Here is a 25,093-nt window from a genome sequence, read left to right as displayed (position 1 = left end):
CTTTGCTGTGCAAAAGCTTTTAAGTTTCATTAGGTCCAATTTACTTATTTTTGTTTTTATTTTCATTTCTCTGGGAGGTGGGTCAAAAAGGATCTTGCTGTGATTTATGTCATAGAGTGTTCTGCCTATATTTTCCTCTAAGAGTTTTATAGTGTCTGGCCTTACATTTAGGTCTTTAATCCATTTTGAGTTTATTTTTGTGTATGGTGTTAGGGAATGTTCTAATTTCATTCATTTACATGTAGCTGTCCAGTTTTCCCAGCACCACTTACTGAAGAGGCTGTCTTTTCTCCATTGTACATTCTTGCCTCCTTCATCAAAAATAAGGTGACCATATGTGCGTGGGTTTATCTCTGGGCTTTCTATCCTGTTCCATTGATCTATATTTCTGTTTTTGTGCCAGTACCATACTTGAACATTGCATTTTAAAACCTGTGTGATATAGCTAGTGATACTTAAGGAAAATTTATAGTCTTAAATGCCTACATTTTAGACAGTTTTTAAAAGATTGAAAATAAATGAGCTAAGTATTCAATCAAAAGTTAGGAAAAAGCAACAGAGTAAACCCCTCCAAATTAGAACTATGTAAACCTCTGGGAAGACTGATCTAGAAAAAATGAATATACAAATAAAGCATATTAGAAATGAAAGAATTTACTGTAAAATGTTTTAAATTAACTAAATACTTTGAACAACTTCATAATAATACATTCGAAAACTTAGATCAAATAGACATTTTTTGGTTAAACCTAAGTCATCTAAACTGACCCGAGAAGTAATAAAATTTTGAATAAATCTACATCCAAGATAATATTTTAAAGTATTCAACAAGTGATATAGGACAAGCAATGATAAAACCAAAGGAAAACTAAGAAGTCCAAACAGACAATTGCTGAAAATAACTGGTATAGACTTATCATGTGTGCTAAATGACTATCGATCCCACCCATATCTGTTGAAGAAATTAAATGAGTCAAAAATCTACACACCAAAAAGTACCATGTCCAGAAGATTTACAAACAAATTTTACCAAAACTTTAAGGAGCAAGTAACTCTTCTCTTATAAAAAAAAGTTTCCAGATAATAGAAAAGGAAGAATCAATTCCCAAATAAAATTAGACAAGAAAGTATAAGAAATAAAATGTGTATGTAAACTTCGGTATGATCATGAATGCAAATATCACACATAAAATATTAGCAAGCTGAATTCAGCAATGTGTATAAAAATTATCATGACTAACCAGGGTTTGTTCCAGGAATACAAGAATGGTTTAAGACATGAAACCTTATTAATGTAATTTTCCACATTAATAAATTTTAAAATATATGATAATCTCTATATATGTCTCCCAATTCAATAAAATTTATGATTTTCAATAATGAAAATAACCTAATTTTAGTAATTAGGAACAGAAGGAAAATTTCTTCAAATGATAAAGGGTATTTATCAAAAAGTTACCACAAATATCATACGTAGTGAAACATTAGAAACATTCTGTTTAAAGTCAGGAACATGACAAGGATACCACCATTACTGTTTCCATTCAACTCAGTTCTACAAGTCTTAGCCAGAGCTAAAAAATAAGAAAAATAAAAGAAACGGAAAAAAATCATTTCCAAAGAATTGCGTTGTCCTAACAGAACGCCCAAGAGAATCTACAAACTATTCAAGCTAATAAGAGAGTCCAGGCTAATAAGATGGTGTGTTTCCAGAGCAATGGCATTCTAGGACACTAGCAACAACCAATTAGATTATAATTTAAAAAAATTTTTTCCATTTACAAAAATAACCTAGGAATACAACTAACATGAAAGGTATGAGAAACATTTATGAAAAACATTATAATGTATTATTTACTAACAAAAGAAGACCTAAATAAATAGGGAGATAGACTATGCTCATGACTGGGAAGACTCATTATCATAGTGATGTCAGTCCTTCCCCCAAATTAATCTACAAATTTAATGCTTTATCTTGGGCTTTGACAAGCTGAACCTAAACGTCAAGGGAATAGTAAAGGGTCAAGAACAGCTAAAAAATTTTTGAAGGAAAAAGTATAAGAAAGGAGAAAAAATATATTAAAAGATATCACCTTTTCAGATATTAACACTTATTATAAAACTATAGAAAGTACAACAACGAGGCATTGGCAAACGGGCAGAAAAATAGACCAATTAATCGGAAAGAAAGGTCCAGAAAAAAAGCTTGGCAAGTGTGGAAATTTGGTAGGTAACAGAAGTGGTTACAACTCAGTGTAGACAAGAGCTACTATCAAATCCTAATCAGAGAGAAGAGCAGAAGAGATTGGAGTTAGAAGTGGGTTGAGGTGAGAAGGGAGTTTCAGAGATCACGGGGCACAGCCAGAGGCAGGCAGCATTGCATCACAAATTCCTGGTTTCTTTTTTTTTAAAATATATTTATTTATTTATTTTTGGCTGCATTGGGTCTTCGTTGCTGCGCGCGGGCTTTTTCTAGTTGCGGCGAGCAGGGGCTACTCTTCATTGAGGTGGCTTCTCTTGCTGCGGAGCACGGGCTCTAGGCGCGCGGGCTTCAGTAGTTGTGGCTCACGGGCTTAGTTGCTCCACCGCATGTGGGATCTTCCCAGACCAGGGCTCGAACCCATGTCCCCTGCATTGGCAGGCAGATTCTTAACCACTGTGCCACCAGGGAAATCCCACAAGTTCCTGGATTCTTGATGATGTATTTCCTGCTTCTTTTGAAGCCTTGTTGTAAACCACTGACTAATAATCGACTCGTAATATGTCTAAAGCCTAACTGTTCATTTCTCCTTCTACGTGGTGCCTCAAGTCCTCTGGGAATAGGATAGATAGCCATTTGGGTGGTGATGTTGGGACAAGGGCTCAGGACATCGCCCATATGCCAGGCTGGGTAGGTCCAGGGAACAGGGCCAGAACTTTTCTACGGATCCCTCTCCTCATTTTAATTTTAGGAACCTTGAAGGTGGCCTTATCACAACACATTTCATGGGTAATTTTATTTCAGTGTACAAAACAGTCAGAAAATGGGTGAAAGGGATCAGTTGTACAGTGATGGATGGAAAGTAGACCTTTGGTGGTGATCCCTCTGTAGTGGATACAGGTTATACATATAATTACAGTGGTGTACCCCTGAAACTTATATAACAGAATGCACCAATTTTACTTCAAGTTTTTTAAAAAGCTAAAAAAAAGAGTTAGAAATTTCATTTTGTTCTTCATTTCACTATGATCATCAGTTCAGACTATACTATCAAGCTTTGGAAACATTACACGAGACCCTGCAAAGTGAGATGAGGAATTGGTTTCCAAGTTTTCTCTAGTGACTTGGGTCTGAGGTGCCAAACCCTAGCTAGGAACTAGCACACTAGATAGAAATCTCAGAAGGGGGAGGATTAAATAGACACCGGTACTAAGCAATAAAGTCTCCACGAAGTTTCTTTGAGGTGGGGCTCTTAAACTCTCTCACTACTGACCCATGCCTTGTATTTTTACCAGTGGGGATAGCATTCTTGACCCAAAGCAGACCTGAGATCCTGAATCTTGAACAGCTTGGCGGGAAGACAGTCTCAGCCTTTTCTCCAGGTTGCAAATTTGCTATGATATTTTCTCCAGAGGCACATTGGCTCGGGCTTGAGTGGCAACGTCAGTTTTGGGTCCTTGATGTTGCAGAGAAGCCTTAGGGAGGCCTTGTCTGACCTCTGACCAGATTTCAGGACAGTCTGTCCCCTAAAAGGCAATTTGAGTGAAGAGCCAGTTGTGTAGGAAGACTGTAAATGACCAGGCCCAATCGAGAAGCTATAAGAATGCTCCCAGCTGAGGGTATGAGAGACATCCCCTCACTGAAAACTCAGGGCAGGACAGGGAGAAGATACCAAGGCTATACTATGGCCCTGATTGATGGCCTGCTCTATTTGTACTGGGCTCAGGGCTGCACCCCTGTCTGTATGGGGAGGTGAGTTCTACTGTCAATCATCAGGTGACAGGGTGGATCTTTTGCACCAAAAAACAAACCTGCGGATAACCTGGCTCAGAGTTTCACCACTTCCATGCTGGCTGCCAGGAGCCAGCCGTACCTCCTTCAGAGCTCTGACCCCAGGGTGGATGGAAAAAACCTTGCTCTCTGTTTCCCTTACTGCAGCTGAAGTAAATTAAATCCCGCTGAAGCCTCCATTGATGTTAAGAGAGAACAAGGGAGAAATGACAACAGAGACTATAGAATGTAAGTATTAGCTTAATCCCTCCTTTCTCCTCTCCATCCCCAAACCACCTCTCAAATTGATGCTTGCGTTGTCTCTCATCCGGACTCCTGAAGCACTTCTCAGTTTGTTTCCCTACATCCATCTGCCCCCGTCATGCCATTCTCCAGACCATACCTGACCTCTGTTTAAAATTCACCCATGCTCTCAAGGAACTGCCTTTCTAGACTCATCTCCAGCCTGTCTCCCCACATGTCTTCATGGCATTTCCCCACTAGTTCATGAAGTCTGGGAACGCAAGGTTATCTCCCTCACTGAACTTGCCACGGCATCTGTGGTAACACGGGCACACAGCACGTGGGCCATAGATACTTGTTGATTCCATTTCCTTTGTCCACTGTGCAGTCAGCAGGCCGTGGCTCCCTGCGCTAATGGCCTCGCAGAACAAGCCACACAAAGGGGAATTAGCTAAAGGAAGAAAGGCCCTTTTTCAGTTTTACGCTGGAGGCCTAGACTATTCTTAAAGCCTAAAAGATTTTAACATCTTTTTGGCTTTAAGAATAGGCAATTTCTTTTGAGAATTAAATGTGCCAAAGAAATTAAAATTTCGTAAATGTAGGCTAAAGGGAGACTACTTATTAGTTTTACCACTAGGTGAAAATTGTGCCAGTTGTATTTTCCTGGTGACTGGAAAATGTCTCTCTAATAAAACTCATGTTTTTCTCAAAGTTTTTTTTTTTTTTTTTTTTTTTCCTGCAACAGGTTGATTCTGTCCCACTGGGCTAGAGAGTATTGTTAATTATAACAATAAGATACACAAAGGAAAAAAATCTCAAAAATTTTCAGATCAGGAAATGCTTAAATGTTTCCAACAAATGTTTATCAGGAAATGTTATTCCAGAATCAAAACATTTCCTGTCTGATGATTATGCCATGGAGAAAAATCATGTGATGCCAGTTATGCGGTCTTATAAAAAAGAATTTTTATGATGGGATATATTTGTTTGGAAAAAAAATCCATTATAAGTAACATGAGATAGATGAGAATTGCCCAGAATCATACTTTTTAAAAACGTTGATTATTCACATTAAAATCTAAACCTTAAACCTTACAGAAAAATACAAGGAATAAAGTAGAAATTCACCAACATCTCACTACTCAGAGATGACCACTCTTAATATTTAAATGAACATAATTCCAGGCAGGTCTTGGTGCATATATACACAATTGTGTTCAATTTTATGTAAATAGTTTTAATGTTACATATCATATCAGCAACATATCATAGATATCTTTCCCTGTCAATAAATCTAGAACTGCAGTATAAGTTCATAATTGTGCATATGTATCATGTGTATCCATTGGGACATTCCAAGCTTCAGCAGCAGCTCTCCAAATATCAAGTCCTCATGAGACAATATGAAAAAAGCCTGAAGAGAAGAAGGGAGCAGCTGAGTGGGTGGCGGGGTCTTTCTTCAACGTGACCTTCCTCATAAGTGTCTTCATCGGGGACTAGTCACCTGCCAACCCCAGACACTGCCAATGAGAACGGATTGATATGACGTGCTCATACAAGCCAGGATTTCTTCTCTGTGACTGACCGTATCACTACCTAAACAAAAACAGGGTTCTGTGAGCAAGAAAAAAGGGATGGAACACATGAAGCAAGTTTAAACCCATGAATTCACAATGATACCAACAGACAAACTCTTTTGGTCACCGTTGGAGACTGTTAGTGAAACAACTCATTATTTTGTAAACTAGCAAATTAAGAGAAAGAATTAAATGCTTATCCTGGGAAACCAAATCATTGAGGAAAGTAGTTTCTGTTTATAAAAGTATTCCAGCTAATAAATGGAGGAGAAATGATGGAGTTAGGAGATCACCATTTATAACACTCGATGTTAATCTAATTCTGTTGACTGTACTCAGCATAGTACGGATATAGGCATTGAGCATCAACAATTACTAACTTCACAGAAAGAAACAATCCAACATCACATGCCTCCTGATGGAAGGACACGCCACCATCTAAGAAGTCATCTTGCCAAGAAAAAAAGAAGAACCCAAATCTAACCAAGACTCTAGATTACCAATTTATGGAAAGTATGAAGAGTGCATTCAGCAAAAACCAGATTTTGGAAAATCCAGAGGACAAATAACCTGGTGTCTTTAACAAATAAATTTCAAGAAAACAAAAGGAACTGAAGAGGGAACCTGTGGATTAAAAGAGACTTAAAAGACATATCGACCAATTTCAATGAGTAGACTTTATTTCAATCCTGAGTCACTGAAACTGTTAAAAAATATATATGGTACTTGTGACGGTAATTAAAAATTTGAACTCTGAAAGGATGTCTCATGATCAAGGAATTCATGTTAGTTTTTGAAAGTATGATAATATTTTGGTTATGCCTTTTATGAAAGAGTTCTTATCTTTTAGAAACATTCATTGAAATATTTACAGATGAAATGATAAGATGCTTCAAAATAATATGGCGGTGGATAGAAGTATTGATAAAACAATTTTGGTTGTGAATTGCTAATTGCTGAAGCTGAATGATGAGTACTTGGGGGTTTATGAATCATTCTATCTATTTTTGTATATGTTTGAAATTTTTCTTAATAAAAAATAAAAGAAAGAAAGGAAGGAAGGAAGGAAGGGAGAGAGGGCAGCTTTTAGGTAGGCAACCAACAGTATTTGCCATACTTTAACTTATCTAATTAGTTTGCCATAGAATATATAGGCTGTTTTCCATTTTTTCCTAATTATAAAAATGCTGTGACATACATCCTTCTGCATACATCTTTTCATATTAACAGATTCCTAAAGGTGGGATTATTGAGTCAAAGGACAAATTTAACACATAAAGTCAAACTGCCTTCAAAAGGGCTCTACCAAGCTACACTTTCAAATGGATTTTTAAATTATTTAAAGAATATCATTGAGATTCTTATTAGGATAGCATTAGACTTACAAATTAATTTTAGGAAAATTGATATCCTTACATTATTGAAACTTCCCATCTAAAAACAAATAGCCAAAGCAATCTTGAGAAAGAAAAACGGAGCTGGAGGAATCAGGCTCTCACACTTCAGACTATACTACAAAGCTACAGTAATCAAGAAAGTATGGTACTGGCACAAAAACAGAAATATAGATCAATGGAACAGGATAGAAAGCCCAGAGATAAACCCATGCACATATGGTCACCTTATCTTTGATACAGGAGGAAGGAATATACAATGGAGAAAAGGCAGCCTCTTCAATAAGTGGTGCTGGGAAAACTGAACAGCTACATGTAAAAGAATGAAATTAGAACACTCCCTAACACTATACACAAAAATAAACTCAAAATGGATTAAAGACCTAAATGTAAGGCCAGTCACTATAAAATTCTTAGAGGAAAACATAGGCAGAACACTCTATGACATAAATCACAGCAAGATCCTTTTTGATCCACTTCTTAGAGAAATGGAAATAAAAACAAAAATAAACAAATGGGACCTAATGAAATTTCAAAGCTTTTGCACAGCAAAGGAAACCATAAACAAGACGAAAAGACAACCCTCAGAATGGGAGAAAATATTTGCAAATGAAGCAACTGACAAAGGATTAATCTCCAAAATATATAAACAGCTCATTCAGCTCAATATCAAAAAACAAACAACCCAATCCAAAAATGGGCAGAAGACCTAAATAGACATTTCTCCAAAGAAGACATACAGACGGCCATGAAGCACATGAAAAGATGCTCAGCATCACTAATTATTAGAGAAATGCAAATGAAAACTACAATGAGGTATCACCTCACACCAGTCAGAATGGCCATCATTAAAAAATCTGCAAACAATAAATGCTGGAGAGGGTGTGGAGAAAAGGGAATCCTCTTGCACTGTTGTTGGGAATGTAAGTTGATACAGCCACTATGGAGAACAGTATGGAGGTTCCTTAAAAAACTAAAAATAGAACTACCATATGACCCAGCAATCCCACTAGTGGACATATACCCTGAGAAAACCATAATTCAAGAAGAGTCATGTACCACAATGTTCACTGCAGCACTATTTACAATGGCCAGGACATGGAAGCAACCTAAGTGTCCATCAACATATGAATGGATAAAGAAGATGTGGTACATTTATACAATGGAATATTATTCAGCCATAAAAAGAAACAAAATTGAGTTATGTGTTGAGAGGTGGATGGACCTAGAGTCTGTCATACAGAGTGAAATAAGTAAGAAAGAGAAAAACAAATACCGAATGCTAACACATATACATGGAATCTAAAAAAAAATGGTTCTGATGAACCTAGGGGCAGGACAAGAATAAAGATGCAGATGTAGAGAATGGACATGAGGACACAGGGAGGGGGAAGGGTAAGCTGGGATGAAGTGAGAGAGTAGCATCGACATATATACACTACCAAATGTAAAATAGATAGCTACTGGGAAGCAGCTGCATAGCACAGGAGATCAGCTCAGTGCTTTGTGACCACCTAGGGGGGTGGGAGGGAGACGCAAGAGGGAGGGGCTATGGGGTTACATGTATATATATAGCTGATTCACTTTGTTATACAGCAGAAACTAACACAACATTGTAAAGTAACTAAACTCCAAAAAAGATGTTAAAAAAATAAATAAATAAAAAATTTAAGAAAACAAAAAGCAAAAAACAGTATGCCTCTCAATTTTGCCTTCCTCTGTCTCAGTAGTATTATAGTTTTCTAATTGATTTTTGTATATTGAGTTTGTAACTTGCCACATCACTAAACTATTATTTCTAAAAGTTTTTCAGTTTATATTCCTGGGTTTTCAAGGTGTATTTTGGTCATGCCAAAAGTAAGAGCAATTAAGGTGGTGTTTGACAAAGAGATCCAGAAAAACTCAAATCCAGCTCTTGACCTCCTTTTCTTTAAGGTCCCCAAGAAAAGTACATGCACATGCACACAAAATCAAAGCAAGGCAAGTGATCACAGTTATTATCTGATAACTTGCCCTGGGCGCTAGTGTTGAACTCAAGGAGATCAGGCTACACCATTACCCTGTATATGCCTATATGACAGAACCAAAGCAGGCCCTGAAACCTGTCCTGGATCTTGGCTCTTGCCCCTGCAATGCGGGCTAAGGACAAACCAGAGCACTTGGCCAGGAGAAGCATGTACTAGAGCAAAAAAGCATTTGCTACAATACTTGGGGCAATTGTATTATCACTGAGCTTGCCTTTCAGGCACAAGGAATATAAAGTCACAAATGGAGTTAGTATGTTGGCTGTCTCACAAGAGGAAGCTCTGACATTTTTTTCTCAAGCCTTAAAAAAATGGGGCCACAAGAGCCACTCCCAGTGCCTCCCTCTAGACAGAATGGCACAATAACAGCTCCCTTCTCTGGGGGCAGGCAACTGTAAAGTGCCTTTGAACTTGATCAATCCAAAAAGTGGAATGGAACAATGGGTTATGGAAAAGAGGCTGTGAGCACTCCTTAGCCAAAAAATCTAATTGCATCATCTATGATTAATGATAAATTTTCTGTATCATTTTCAGTCTTGAATATTCCTTACTTTATTTTCTTATCTAATTGCATTAGCTGGTACTTCCAGAATAGCATTACAGCATTAATTAGATAAGTAGCACCACTGTTTTATTACTATATTTAATGGACATGCTGTTAGGATTTCACCACTAAACATGAAGCTAGTTTTCAGTGTGTGTATGTAGCTGTTTAGCAAAATTTCTTTTATCAAAAATGAATATTGACAATTGAATTTTATCAAAGATGTTCTCAGCATCAATCAAAACATTCCTATTGCTCTGACCTATTTTTTTTAAATTGTACTACACCTTCCTTGTGCTTCGCAGATATTGTGTTTTTTTTATAAACTTAAGGTTTGTGGCAGCACTGTGTTGAGCAAGTCTATTGGCACCATTTTTTCCAACAGCATTTTCTCACTTCGTGTCTCTGTGTCACATTTTGGTAATTCTCACAGTATTTCAAACCCTCCATCAACAAAAAGATTATGACTCACTGAAGGCTCAGATGATGTTTGTCATTTTTTTATCATTTTTTATTTCAGGTATGTACATTTTTTAGACATAATGCTATTGCACGCTTAATAGACTACAGTACAGTGCAAACACGACCCTTACATGCACTGGGAAACCAAAAAACTCATGCAACCCACCTAGGCATACCTTGGAGGCTGGGTTCCAGATCACCACAATAAAGCAAATATTGCAATAAGGTGAGTCACATGCATTCCTTGGTTTCCCAGTGCATAAAAAAGCCATGTCTACACTATACTGCAGTCTTTTGACCTATTATTATGGAAAATTATGTGAATATTTTCTCAAAATCTTCTCAAATCCATCTTCTCCTCTGTCTTTAAGCCCACCCCACTGTCACACTGAGTTCAAGGACTCCTTGTGTCCTGCCTGGGCAGATGCAATAGAGCCTTAACATGGTCCCCCTGGCCCCAGGCTCACCATCCTCCCCACTGCACACTCCTGGCATCTTGATCTTGGACTTCCAGCCTCTAGAACTGTGAGAAACTAGTTTCTATTGCTTATAAACCATCCGGTCTATGGTACTTTGTTAAAGCAAACAGAACTGACTGAGACAGTAGATAAACTTGACAGATGTGGTGATGGGAATTTTAACCTCTAAAATAGTGACCTATAATGTCTCAGAGTACAACTTTCTAGTCCAAAGAATTTAGCAATACTAAGTCAATAGATCAAAGTAATCAAAGATTTTGGAAAGGAACTTACATGTGATCTAGTCATCTTTCCCTCCTGCTTTTAATTTTGAACTCCCTGGGGAAAATTATTGGTCCCAAATAAAATGGAAATATTTAATGAAACACATTCTTTTGTACATAGATTTTCTAAAAAGAAACAGTTTTTAAAAAAAATTTTTAGTTGATTTACAATGTTGTGTTAGTTTCAGGTGTATTAAGTGAATCAGTTATACATATACATATATATCCATTCTTTTTAAAAAGAAACAGTTTTAACTTCTGAGAAAATATTCACACAATTTTTAAAAAACGATAATAATACAGACAATGTTTTTATTGTTAGATAATTGTCAGGATTCAGCTGGAACACAGTGTAAGGAATGTATGACCTTCAACTGTCCATAATGTGGAAAAAGTGAAACATGCAAGGCAGGAAGATCTGGCCTTGGGAGTTGATGGGAGTGACTTAATTTCTTGGAATCTGAGTTGCTTTACCTGTAAACTGAGGATAACCTCTGCCTTACAGGACTGTTGTAAGTTCTAAATGAGGTAATATAGGTAAAGCTGCTGGTATAAAATAGGTGCTTAAAAAATTGCAGCTCTCATTATTAAATCTATCAGTTTGAGCTTTTTCTGAGAACAAACATATTAACTGGTAAATTTCCTCCACTTACAAAATATAACTAGGGGGAAAAATGGGGCAGGCACATGGGACCTCTCTGTACTATCTTTGCAACTTCATGTGAATCTATAATTATTTTAAAGTAAAAAGTTAGAAAGAATTTCTTCTACTTAGAGTCCTATGAGAAGTACCTGTACCTTCCCGTCTTGTTCAATGGCGTTGCTGTTATCGTTCATGTGCTAGACAACGAAATCCTGCTGTTTGTCCTATGAGTGGCAGGATGGATTGGAAGAAGCACTGCAAGTACGATTCCAAGGACTTGAGACAAACTTACTTCACAATCAGGGCATCTATAAAATGAAGATTTATATTTAATCTCTCTCAGCTCTATGATTTTCTAAATCTGATGGTACAAAGCTACAGTTACTGCAAAGAAACATTATATAAATTACCAAGATTTGCTGAATAAATGTCTAATGTTAAAAGTGACTAAACAATAAACATTTACTTATTGCATAGTAAAAGTTAACATAATATAAAGGTAAAACAAAATATATATATTTCAAGATTGTAATACTTAAAATGTTATATAAATCCAAATTATTTTATTTAAAATATTACTTAAATTCAAAACATGTGGTGAAATCAGATGCCTGCCCGCAGAGCTGATGGTACTCTAAGGAAGTTGGTTTCTACACATTTTTGATCATGTACTCTGATCACAAAAAATACGCACTATTGTCAGTCTCCATATTAAATACTAGTAAAGTCTGATTTCTTAATTTAGATAAAAATAGAGATATTCTAACAATTTCTTCCCACATTCCAGCTGCTCTAGGGGTCAGATTTGTTGCAGGAAGTTTCCTATTCTATATTCTAGGACTACACCTGTTGAATCCTCTGTTCTGATCATTCTTGCTGTAATCACATCTTAACATTAAGTTCCCCATTAGCAATTGGTTTCAGTGGTAGATATCAGAGAAAGTCTATGCTATAAACTGTCTTTTCATTTTTCATCATTTAGGAATAATCTCAGGACTAAAAACTTCAGGACTTTTAAGAAGTATCTACCTTATTTTAAGAATACCCTAATTAAAAAAAATAAATACTAATTTGTAAAGCACATTATTTCTGCAGGGAAAGGATTATTATACAGGTTGATTTGTAAATTATGTGTGACATTCTGTATGAAAGTGGTTTTCTATAATTTTGCTCTCTAAATGGTGACTCAAATCCCTTAAAATGCCTTACATATAAAGTAGTCTGGATACAGGGACAAAGTGGCAGGAAATATTGAATGTTTGAATTAGAAAGAATTCCTAAACTTGTTTAATGATGAATTTTAGCTTTGATGGTGATCAGAGGAAAAGTCTTTTCCTGAACAGAAAAATAAGTGATTTTTTAACGTGGACTCAGTGTTATGCTGCTTTGCCACAAGGAAAGGAGGAAGGAGAAAACTGGTTGATCAGGGTATAAGAAAAGGTGACTTAAAGCCTTTCTGGATTAGTATCAGCCACACTTAAGAGGTGCGTCTATCCAGGCTGTCAGGTCCAGGAGAACTGGCACAAATCATCCAAAATGAAAGTAGACTATGGATTCATGCTTCTATTTAGGTCTTTTAATGCAGTAGGAAAGCATATTTGAGGAACTAAAGGCACATAATCAATGTTAATTTGGTTCCACAAACAATTCTTAAGCATTTTGTGATACAGATATTAATAGGGCATGATCTGTGCCCTCAAGAGTTTCACAATCTAGTGAGACAGACACATCACAAATAATTGTTGTATAAGGAAGGTATGTTTAAGCGATAACCCCACCTCATCTGACTACTCTCCTTAGTCTGGCCACCCTCCCCCTTAGATAAATACTGCTGAAGGAGTTCCTCCTGATTATCCTTTTCAAATGAAAACTCCAAGCTGTCCTTTCACTTATGGCTATATCACAGTTTATATTAAAAGGCCAAAGGATAACATTGTTTCGGGGGAAAAGTTCTTCGTATGCAATGCCATGCATGTTAGATTTCTGCCCGGCTTATACCCTATAAAATCGAATAAATGCAAGTCTCCTTCTGGGGCTCAAAGGACTATACGCTGATGATAGACATAATTATCTGCCAACTATAGCAGCTGCCATAAAAGCAGCTAGACATTCTGGAATGATGCTTTTCCAATGAAATGACAAAAGCCAGACCAAACAAAAGACTGACACGGTCATTCTGGGTTGAAATCTGTTATTCCATCCGGGTGTTCTACTTTTGGCAAATCATTTGAACGTTGAACCTGTGTCATTAAAAAGTCAGTGTGAAAGCAGTCAGCTTTACTCCATAGGAACAGCTAATAACACCAGTTGTGGAGCATTTTACCAAAACCCACTCGGGCCGAAGTAAGTGTAGTAATGTGGAGGAAATTATTGCACGTTATCAAGCTGTGATGCATTTTACTAAAATCTACTAAGGCCAAGAGAAGTGCAGTGTAATACAAGAAATCACTGCAAATTAATAAAGAGAGAGTGTGGTTGGTCTAGAAGACCTTGGTCCCCAGGTAGGCAGGTCACCCCTTTAGCACGCATCACTCATTATTTCGGCCTCTGGATTAGAAAGGTACAGCAGTGAGGGGAAAGCAGGGAAACCGTAGGGGGAAGTGGTCTGAGCTCCTTGATGGAGGGACCACCAGAAGAAAAGCTGGCACAGACTGGGGGAGAGGGACTGTATAAGAGCTTGCCGCATCATCCGCGCGCCTCACCCTTCCGGGTTAGGCATCTCCAAATTCCCAAGACTCTGGGGACCAGAACCCTGGAGAAGGTGGGGGTTTCCCACGGCGGAATCCCCGGGGAAAGGGCGGAGATGGACCCAGCGGGAGAGCCAGTGTCCAGTCCTAGGGGTCCGATCGGAGCCGAGAGAGAGTCGGCGAGAAAGGGGCGGGGGCGGCAGGGGGCGGCAGGGGGCAGCGGAGAGGAGGGGCGAGGCGCCGTCGCCCGGCCCCCTCCCCTCCCCTCGGGCGCGCACCCCTCCTCTTTCCCTCCCCGGTCGGTCACCCGAGCGCGTCCCGCCGAGGCCGAGCTGCTTCGAGGGGAGGCGCCAACTCATCACGGCGGCGGGCCCCCACCGAGCAGTAACGGCGACCTGGGAGGCGGAGCGGATGTGGCTCGGGCCTGCGTTGTGGTAAGGACAAAGGGGATGGCGTAGGAGGTCGGGGGGGGGCGCCAGGCTAGAAGCTGGCCGCTCTCAGACACCCCCCCCCACCCCCCAAGCGGCGAGCCGCCTCTCCCCACACCGCCCCCGCCGCCCGAGCTCCGGGCGAGGTACTGGCGAGGAGTAGCCCCTGGGGCGACAACCCCGCCCGAGCCGCGAGCCCAGGCGTCTCCGCGCGTGCGCAAAGCTGCTGGCGGGGCCTGGGCGCGCGGCTCCGGGATTGTACCCTGACCCAGGCCGCGGGCCGAGGCGGCGCTGCGCATGCGTGAGTCGGCTGGCGGAAGTGGCGCGCCGTGCCGAGGGTTGCGTGTGGCGTCGCATCAGGGCTATTGCCTTCCTAGAGGCTTCTCCTCCTTCGGCCAGCGCTGGGGAGGCACCTGCCTCGGAGTTCCTTTCCCACTCTCCGCCCCCCGTTAGGCTGCAGTTTTTATTTATGTCGCCTAGACCCTCGGCTCCCGTCCTGTGTATCTATCTCTATTCACCCAGCTTCCGGCCCCGAAGCGGCTCGCTAAACTCATTATGCCTTCCACATTTGGTCCTGATGTCGAGGGATAGCGCAGAAAGTTTGACTAAGCTCGGCGAAGCTGTTTTGGAACTGCTGTGGAGAGATGGGGAGAAATCACCACAAATCTTTATTTTAAACCGGAAGATACTGCCCTGCTCAGTCCCGGAAATAGGGATTTTCAGACGCTGAAAACTTTCCAAGTGCTCTGCCCTGGCCGAGAAAGAGCTTCCTGCCTGAGTTGGAAGGCTAGTTCAGAGTGAACTTTTTGCTTTTGTTCTTTGGGAAATTACATAATAAGTCGGAACAGTTGGAGCCCGGGACTGTAACAAAATGCATGTCGTAGAGCTGCCTGATGCCGCGCTTGGCGACTTAATTGGAACGACGCTCTTTCCCCCAGACTGGGAAGTGACAGTCCCTGTTTAATGTTTATTGAGCCTCCTGGCTTTGCACCCTTCTAGTACTACGTTCCTGCTTGGCTTTACACCTTCCTGGGCAGTGGTACTTAGTTAAGTAAGTTTCGTGACTCCTGGGGATGTTCTTGGAATGATTTTTAACAATGTCATTACTGTGTGCCTTGTAATCTTATATGATGTGATGATACGGACATTTGGAGGCCAGAATAGAAGAAGCCCTTAACTATCAGAGAATCTGAGTACTCAGAGGTGAAATGTAATCTCTCTTCCCCAGGGCACTAGGCAATATACACGTTATTAAGTAGTAGGTAAAGGCAGGTGGAATGCTATATTCTTGCACACCCCACTCCTTCCACGCAGGCCTTAACTGCTGTTACTGGGTTTACCAAGCCGGCCTCCACCCTTAGGCCTGTGCATTTGCTATTTTCTCCATGCTCAAAGCTCACTTTCCCCCTCCACCCAAATCTGCATGGCACCCAACTTCATTCAGATCTCAAATTAATTGCCATCACTTCAGAGGTGACTGCCTCATCTAAAATAGCCACTTCTCTCACTCTCCATCTCCTTATCCTGCTCTATTTGGCTTTGTAGCACTTATCACTATCTGATACTATGGATTTGTATGTGTATGTGCTGTCTCCCCCATAATGGCAGCTCAGTAGATATTTGTTAACTGTATAAATGAAATTGGTATTTGGCTCCAGAAATACTTTGAACTGAAGTCGCAATGTGCATTCATTCAGTCATTCAAAAAACATTTACTGAGTGACCACTTTGTATCAGGTTGTGTATAGGTGTTTAGAGTATGTCATTGAACAAAATAAACAAAGATCTCTTCCCTCTGGAGCTTACATCTAGCAAAGAATGATTAACAGTAAACATATTTAATTGTTGGATTAGAAAATTATAAGTGCCATAAAATAATGAAAAAAGGAGAGCAGAGAAAGGGGACTGAGTACAGGTGTGCGTTGCAATTTTAAACAGCATGGTGATGGTGGGTCTAAAGGATAAACTGAAGGTGATGTTCATGATGGAGAACTGGTTTTTAGAATTCAGTATCTTTCTGGGAGAACTTTGTTTGTTTGTTTTACCATTCTCTGCTATGTGTTTCATGGGGCCCCATAGCATGTCCATTGTGACAAATGTAACTGTCCTTTGCAGTATATAGGTGAAAAAATATTTTTTCCAAAAAGAGTTCACTTTATTCAGGATTTTAGTTTAATGCAGCAAATCAAATGAAGAGACTGGGCTCTTGAATGGAAAAGACTAGCCAAACGAATACTACAGATGGGTTGGAGAAAAAAATGTATATTTTCTTCACGTTTTACTGTACTTTGCAGTTGCTTCTTAATGTCCCTCTGACTGTGAATGCCTAGGTGAAGTTGTTTTCTAAGAGTGGTTGTTGATTTTCTTTATTTGGAACTGTGTTGAAGAGTCACCTGGTGATGTCATGCTTTAAGGTACTAAATTGTTGCTCTTTGAGATTTCTGAATGAACCAGACAAGCCTAGCCAAATTGCACTCTGTAATTAAAGGATGCTTAGTGAAAGAGGCTGATAGAGAGGAACAGTTTTAGAAAGTGAAGTGTTTTTCCCTTTGGGTCCTTAAGTGGATTACAAACACTGTATTTAAATATCAAAAGCTATTAATCTAAAACTATAAATGTAGAGTACCCATGGGATTTGCTTATGACTTTAGGCGTTTGTCATATTTAATTTTGGTTTTATCACGTGGTTAAAGTGAAATTAAAATGCCCCTAAGATGCTGTTACTTTTGAGGTTTACTGGAGTTGACTTACTGTAAATAAAAACTGACCAGGAAAGAGATATGAGAATCTCTTTGGAAGAGAATGGAATTATGGAATGGAATGATCAGGGTTGCCGGGTGGCATCAGGGACTCCTGTTCAAGGCTGAAAATGGAGGGCTAAATGAGGATACTTACTTAAAAGGAGCAAATAGCTTGCCTCCCTGAAAGGGATATTCATAGTGTCCTTCAATGGAAGGCTGATGTGTTCCTTCTCGCTTTCATTATCCAGAAGGAACATGTGTCTAATTCACACAGTGATCTCATCTTACCGTGAAAGTCTCCAGGGAGTTTAAGGTGTAATAGTTTCTTTCAGCATGACTATGACACTGGGGTGTGTCTTCTATGTGTCTTCAGCCTTGCTAATCTAACCTGAGCTCGTATCTATTGGGTTGGCCAAAAAGTTCGTTTGGGTGGTCCCGTAACATCCTATGGAAAAACCCGAACGAACTTTTTGGCCAACCCAATAGTACCTCTGTTTCCCCTTGCAAGACATTGACAAGTACCAGTATGTGAGTAAATCATGAATTGTGACCCCATTATCATATGTTCTGTATTACGCTGAATGTATTTGACTGAACAGTTTGAATCATAAATGGAAGTGAGCCAAGGCCAAGAGGGGCTACCATGTTGAACAGATATTTACATTGTGGGGCAGAGATGGTTAACAGTATTCTATTTAATAGGCATGTTAAGGGCTTAAAAAAAATTGTATTAGATCTATAAGGATCTAAAATTCAAATGGATTTACAAATGTCTCAAGTATCAGTTCATTTTAGCTAGTATAACAATCTAAAAATATTTGTATAGTTTACGTTGATTATTTTTCATATTTGAAAGTGACACTTTTGCTGCGCTTGGCCGAAAAGACCAACTTTAATGAGCTCAGTAATATTTTCAAACTAAATGCAACTTTGGTTTGGATTGAAGGTCTACTTCATCACTCTTGGCGAAGTTTGGAAACCTTTGTACAGTGAAATCATTAAAATAGTAACTATGTTTCTGTGTTCCATAAGTCAGTTTGCTGTTTATCATACACATAGGGCAATACCATTCCCACTGAGGTTGTGCTTTAGTTTTAGTTCGGCTTTTAGTTTTTTAGTTTTGTCCATCCTGTTTATAATTGTCCCACGTTAGTTAGCAGCTGTGTAGGGTATCTTACCGTTATTTGTCATTGACTTACGGCAGCTCATTCAAGTGGAGGTAAATTATGCCTGTCATCCTTTTTTGCAAGCGATATTTGGGATCATGTTTAATTATTTTATATTACATTTATACATATTTATATTATTTCCAGCTTTCTGATGACATACCATTTAATGACTCAGCTAAGCATATAGGTGGGAACCATCATTATCCCACTGACATGTACTTGGTCTGGAGCTCGTCAACACACTGATACTGTAAACTGTATGCTGGTGTCCTAAAAGACATTGGTTTTCCTTCATGCCTTGTTTCTTTGATTATAAAAGCATCATCAACTGTGTTGCCCAGATGAGAGAATTTGTTGAAAGCATTGAGTTCTGTATTGCAAGAAAACGTTTCTATACATTATGTGTCTCAAGCATAGCTTTAGATTTGACCTCATACTGTTAAGTTGAATTTTAAAACATACATGACACTGGACTTTCTCTGCAAAAATTCTTCTTTTTTTTCCTTCTGGGATCACTTCTAGAAAACAGATACCAGCATTTAGAAGCTTCTAGTTAATTGCAAGATAACAATTTCCATGGAAAATGCCTTCTCTCAGATACAGTGTATCTAGTTTATTAGCTCTTGAGGCCCCTGCATACTACTGGGTTGGGGTAATATTGACACAGGCAGCTACCAGCTGGATATCCTTTTGCTGCAAGTTACTTCTATTTTTATTTTTTACGTATTTGCTTTCAATTTAGTGCCCATTGCAGGCACTAAGTCAATATTTGTTGATTGAATTAGGCAAATGAATGTCCTATAATCAGTTTAACTCATTTAGGTCAGAAGTATTATCAAGTAATACGACACATTGTCATATTAGCAGACACACTGATTAATACTGATTACTTTACCATTAATAACATGTAGAGACTGCTTATTATATGCTTTGTACAAGGAAATGAATTATTTGTTCTTCAAGAGGATTAGGGATGGGTATGTTTATCTTGTTCAGTTACTGAAAGACTGTCGTCTTGTCCACTGATCTTCAACTGTGTAGTTATTAAGAGTATAGGGAAAACTCTCAAAATACAATATGTACGAAAAGGAATTATCTGTCTCAAACAGGGATAATATGGAAATAAATTACTGAACTCTACAAGTTTAGAAAAACAGTCAAAATAGGAAATGTCATGCAAAAGATTACCTTAGTTGATATATGTTTGGTTCTGAAAATTACTCTTGTGGGAAGTCCCTGGCGGTTCAGTGGTTAGGAGTCTGTGCTTCCACTTCAGGGGGCATGGGTTCAATCTCTGGTCAGGGAGCTAAGATCCTGCATGCTGCGTGGCATGGCCAAAAAAAAAAAAAATCCTCCTAAGGCAGAGGTCAGTGTCAGGAGCTTCTGGCTGAAGAAGGTACCTATGCTCCCATTTCTTTTTATATTGTAAGGCAAATATCAGTACAGTAAGATTCTATAATAACATAGTTCTTTTTATTACATTTAAACAAAATGAGGAAATGCATAAGAAACTACTTTTCAAAACACAAGGCACTTTTTTTTTTTTAATTAATTAATTAATTTATTTTTGGCTGTGTTGGGTCTTCGTTTCTGTGCGAGGGCTTTCTCTAGTTGCGGCGAGCGGGGGCCACTCTTCATCGCGGTGTGCGGGCCTCTCACTATCGCGGCCTCTCTTGTTGCGGAGCACAAGCTCCAGATGCGCAGGCTCAGTAGTTGTGGGTCACGGGCCTAGTTGCTCCGCGGCATGTGGGATCTTCCCAGACCAGGGCTCGAACCCGTGTCCCCTGCATCGGCAGGCAGATTCTCAACCACTGGGCCACCAGGGAAGCCCCAAGGCACTTTTTAATGTGAGTAATTAAGTATATATATGAGCCAAGTTATGTATCCCAAAACACATGTAAGGAAAAAAAACAAAGCAACATACAGTACGTATCATATGGGATGATCTTATGCCATGACACTGTCACTATGAAGAAGAGCTTCCCAATACAAATGCCAGCCTCTGCCCTGGGTCTCCCTCCTGTGCAGAAAAGGGGGAAATTTGTAAGCAGATTAAGACAAGAAGTAAAAAACACATTCTGATATGCTTTTTTCTATTTCATATTTTTCTTCCATGGCATTTAAGATACTGTACTTTTTCTATGTTATTGAGTTATTATCTTCCTATAGTGTTGGTAAAATTTTATTTTACCGACGGTGAAAGAAATTGTGGTTTATGAGTTGTCATTATCAAGCCTCTATTGAATTCCTATGTTCGCAGTAAAGGCAGTATTAGAATGGTGGTATTTTTATTCTACAATTTTGTTTTCCTTAATATTGGGTAACCTTATCCTCCCATACTCAGATGATTAACTTAAGCTTAAAATCTTGAAAACTGTCTTGTCAATTGGAAAAGCCAAATCACACCAATTCGTTGATAGAATTACATGGCAAATTTTGCCTTTGGCATTACCTCCGTCAAAACTTTCTTATGAAACATTTCCATCAAAGTCCAGCCATGTGTATGTCAGTATCCATTACACATTAAAATAGTATTGTTTTCTGCATGTTTTAAAATTTTATCAAATAGTGTATCATATGCATCATTCTATGACTTAGTGATTTTTGATCAGAATTGTTTTGGAGACTTACCTGTGTTGATTCTAGATAATTTATTTTAATTGCTGTGTGGTATACACATTCCACAGTTTATAAATTCTGTTGATGGAGCCCGTTGATCAATTCTATCCACTATTTCTAGTTTTTTGCTATTGCAAACAATTTTGTATATGCACTAGAGCTCATCTAGGCCAGTGTTTTCTAAACTACAAGATATGACTTATTAATGATATTGAAATTATCTTAGTGGGCTGAAACCAACATTGAAAAAATGAAATAGAAAAGGACAAAATAGGGTAGGGTAGAACAGAATAATGTAAAGTAGAAAAAACTAGGAAAGAGGATATCCCTTAGCATCTCATATAGGAAGGGTAAGAATTATTTTTTGAAACTCTTGTTTCAGGTACATATATGTATCAAAAAAGATTGAAAGACACTGCTGTGGCCTAAATATTGTTGAGTTGCTCTAAAAGTGATTGTACCAGTCTACATTCCTTCTAGCTATCTGAGTGTCCCTTTTGATTTTCATCCTCACAAACACTATGTATTATCTCCTTTAATTTTGCCGATCTGATTGGTGAGATCTATCTGATCGTGATTACATTTCCATGATAAATTCCATGGATATGTTTGTTAATTTCTTCTGTGAATTGCCTGTGTATCCTTTGTCCATTTCTAAATTGGATTGTCTTTTTTGTTCTAATTTTTAGGTGTTCTTTATATATTATGGATGCTAATTAGGTATCAGTTATATATGCTGAAAATATCTTCTCCCATTCTGTGGCATGTTTTTCCCTTTGTTCATGTTGTCTTTTATTTTGCCAAAGTTTTCATCTTTAATGTAGTAAAATTTACCAGTCTTTCCTTTGTGGTTTATGCTTGTGTGTCTCATTTAAGAAATCTTTCCCTGCCCTGAGGTCATAAAGATGTTTTCTATACTTTCTTCCAAAAATTTGAAAATTTTGCGTTTTTCCCTTTCCATATGGTTTCCCTTGCATTTTTTTATGTTGAAATACTATAGATTAAACGTTGTGGTTTTTTTGTAAGTTTCAGCGTCCAAGTTGTCGAAGCCCTTTCCCAAAACTTATAAAATATAATATCTGAAAGTTATATTTTATAATATTAATTCTTTTTATAATTGAGCACCTCTGCTGCTGACTTTCTAACAGTAAATAGAGCTGATACAATTTTTTAACTGTATTTTTCTCAGATAAATACTGGCTTGTTAAAGTTTCAAGGTGGTATATTCTTTTCCTTTTCTTTTGTTCTCTAATAGAATTTATTTATGTATTTCCATTTTCAGTCACATTAACCTTACCCTAGATGACAACTTCACAAGGATCTAGAAGGAACAGGGTTAAAGATGACTGAATACTGGGCTCCAGAAATTTAGAAACAATCAGGTACAAACATTTTTGGCGGGAATGTTCCCAAACAGTCAGTTGGGAAAACTTAAAATATCCCTGCATTACAGCGGAGGGTCCAAGAGCAAGGACTTTGGAATTAGTCCTGGCTCTGACCCTGACTGACTGGTGACTGTTAGTCAAAGTATTGAAATATGTCCATTAAACAGAGGCAATGATTATACCGGTTTCTTTTGGCTATTGTAAAGATTAAATGAGATAATATAAGGCACTTAGTGCTTGGCACAGGGTAACTGTTTATTTTAACTGTTATTATTGTCGCTGTTGTTTAGAATTCATGTTTATCACATCATGGATGTGGTATTCTATATGCGTATTATGGATTTTTAAGAAGTATATGCTGATATATTACTATAACATTGCTATAATAACAGCCTGGTGATATCACATAGATAACAGGATGAGATAACTATAATCCTCACATATATTCTGCAAACTGTATTCTTCAAGTAGTGCAAATTGGGAAAGCTAGTTTTCTCTATTTTATTTGTATCACATTGGAATAATGTTAAAAAAAAGCCAACCAGGGAATTCCCTGGCGGTCCAGTGGTTAGAATGCCGTGATTTCACTGCCGAGATTGCAGGTTCAATCCCTGGTCGGGGAACTAAGATCCCCGCAAGCCAGCCGCGCAGCACAGCCAAAAAAGGAAAAAAAAAAAAAAAAATAAAGCCAACCATTTTCCACAATGCTACAGATTTTGACATCATTTTTTTCACAGAACTGTATAATAGTAATTAATCATGAATCATTTTTAAATCTTCAAGGACATTCTGACTGACAAAAATGAAATGATGTTAATATTATATTTAGTGTTAATTGAATTTTACTGAATGATATTTCTTTGAATATGGTAATTTTCATATGTCATACATTAATTATGTCTTAACCTGATTAGTCAAATAAACGGAATGACCTGATTTTCACCATTCTAATTTTTAAAGAGTTACTCTACTTGAAACTGATCAAAGACACTGAAAAGAGCTATTTATTTTTCTCCTTAAAAACCCAAGATATTCAGTTGTTAAAAAATTTCTATTACCTGATATAGAGTGCTCTCCAGGATACATTATTAGGTGAAAAAAAAAAAAGCTTGCAAAAGGGTATGTAAAGTATGCTATATTTTGTACAAGAAAGAATTGGGGAATAAAAACACATACATATGCCTGCTTATTTTTGCAAAAAGAAACAGAAGAAGAAACCAGAAACCAGTGAAATTGGTTACCTACAATGGTAGAGGGATGGGGTGGGGAAATGAAACAAAACAAACCCCAGGATTACTGTTCAGTGATCTCAGCATATCAGCAAGATTTCCCTTCTGCTAGGGACACAAAGGGGTCCTAAAGTCCAGCGAGGGGCAGTCACTTCTCTAATTAGATCCCTTTTCCTTCTCTTGTTTGTTTCCTTTTTTGCCTTTGAATTCCCTTCCTCTACTCTTCTACTTTCTCTTCTCTTCCTCTTTCTTCTCTTCCCTCTCTTATCTTTTTATTTTTTATTCCAGTAAACTTGGGGCAGGTATGGAAAAGGTATTTCCAGTTAAGATGAGGCAAAAAAAGAGAAGAATCCCCAATATAGGCTGTCTGCAATCTACAAAAAGCTGTATTCAGAAGATGCTTTCAACGAATATCTTGTGTTCTACTCTGAGCCAGGTGTTGTGGTAGTTATAGCAATGAATGAGTCAAGGTCCTCTCTCTTAAAGAGCTTGAAAATTAATAGAGACGACAGATGGTATAGGAATAACTGCCACATGAAATTATTTTTCCATGTTGGCAACCAGATCAAGTTTTAGAAATTTATAAGTGAGAAAAGTCTAAGTGATCCTTTTCACAACAAGCATATCTTTTCCAAACATTAGAAATAATGATTGGTATTAATTGCCATAGTTTGAGTAATAATTATTCTGAGTATATTATTTATTATTCCTTATATGCTGAGAGACCTTTTACAGCTGAAGAAAACAGAATTTTACCCGTATCCTCAAGTGAATATAAATCATCGATAAGGAACACTGTTAAGACTTAGCCTTGTTTTGGTTATTGTTTTTATCTATTGCAAGGCTCTAACTGCTTGTAGGTAGTATTAGATAAAATGTTCTCATGTTAGGCACTTGAAATATGGGTTGTATTTGAGTAAATAGAAGCCAACCTAATGAATCAGAATATCAACACTATTAAACATGATTTCATTAAATTGCTTCTGAGGGGAGAGAATATTTATTCATATTTATTTTTAGTGATAACTGTGTAATGATTTAACCACAGTCCAGACATACTGCCTATTATCTGATAGGGCTGCTTCTGTTGTTACTTGTATGTGGTAGAAGGTAGTCATTGTGGAGCTGGTTTATTAAGGCAAGCACATTCAGTGCTATATAGCTACATACTTGATGGCTGTTGTTTCAGATTTTTTGTTAAGGCAACAAGTCACATTTGTTCATTCATTCTTTCAT

General features: G+C 38.1%; 1 protein-coding gene and 1 long non-coding RNA gene across 11 annotated transcripts in view; one reads left to right on the top strand and one right to left on the bottom strand.

Annotated features, from left to right (window-relative positions):
- Positions 1-5,405: 5,405 nt before the first annotated feature.
- Positions 5,406-14,704, bottom strand: LOC309647307. Of its 4 annotated transcripts, none has more exons than XR_014255942.1 (3): positions 14,594-14,704; positions 11,749-11,907; positions 5,406-5,827 (listed from the first exon to the last, which is right to left on the bottom strand). It is a non-coding gene; the product is annotated as an uncharacterized lncRNA (long non-coding RNA). The 4 variants fall into 4 exon arrangements; XR_014255943.1 differs by having other exon boundaries at positions 5,406-5,809; XR_014255944.1 differs by having other exon boundaries at positions 11,755-11,907.
- RCBTB2 (RCC1 and BTB domain containing protein 2) overlaps positions 13,888-25,093 on the top strand; it is a 39,234-nt gene continuing 28,028 nt past the window's right edge. Inside the window, exons 1-2 of one of the 7 annotated variants that reach the window (XM_082434405.1) lie at positions 14,555-14,720; positions 22,526-22,625. Coding sequence is in view for 1 of the 7 variants with exons in the window: in XM_082434404.1 (XP_082290530.1) it covers positions 14,217-14,720 (504 nt within the window). In the remaining 6 variants the exon portion in view is untranslated. Of the gene's footprint in view, positions 14,721-15,051; positions 15,766-22,525; positions 22,626-25,093 lie in introns of those variants that run through there. The other 6 variants (XM_082434410.1, XM_082434406.1, XM_082434404.1 and 3 more) reach the window with 6 other exon arrangements.

The sequence above is a fragment of the Balaenoptera physalus genome (genome assembly GCF_965194825.1).
Source record: "Balaenoptera physalus genome assembly, chromosome: 18".
Lineage (NCBI taxonomy): Eukaryota > Metazoa > Chordata > Mammalia > Artiodactyla > Balaenopteridae > Balaenoptera > Balaenoptera physalus.
This window is presented reverse-complemented; position numbering and strand designations above follow the sequence as displayed.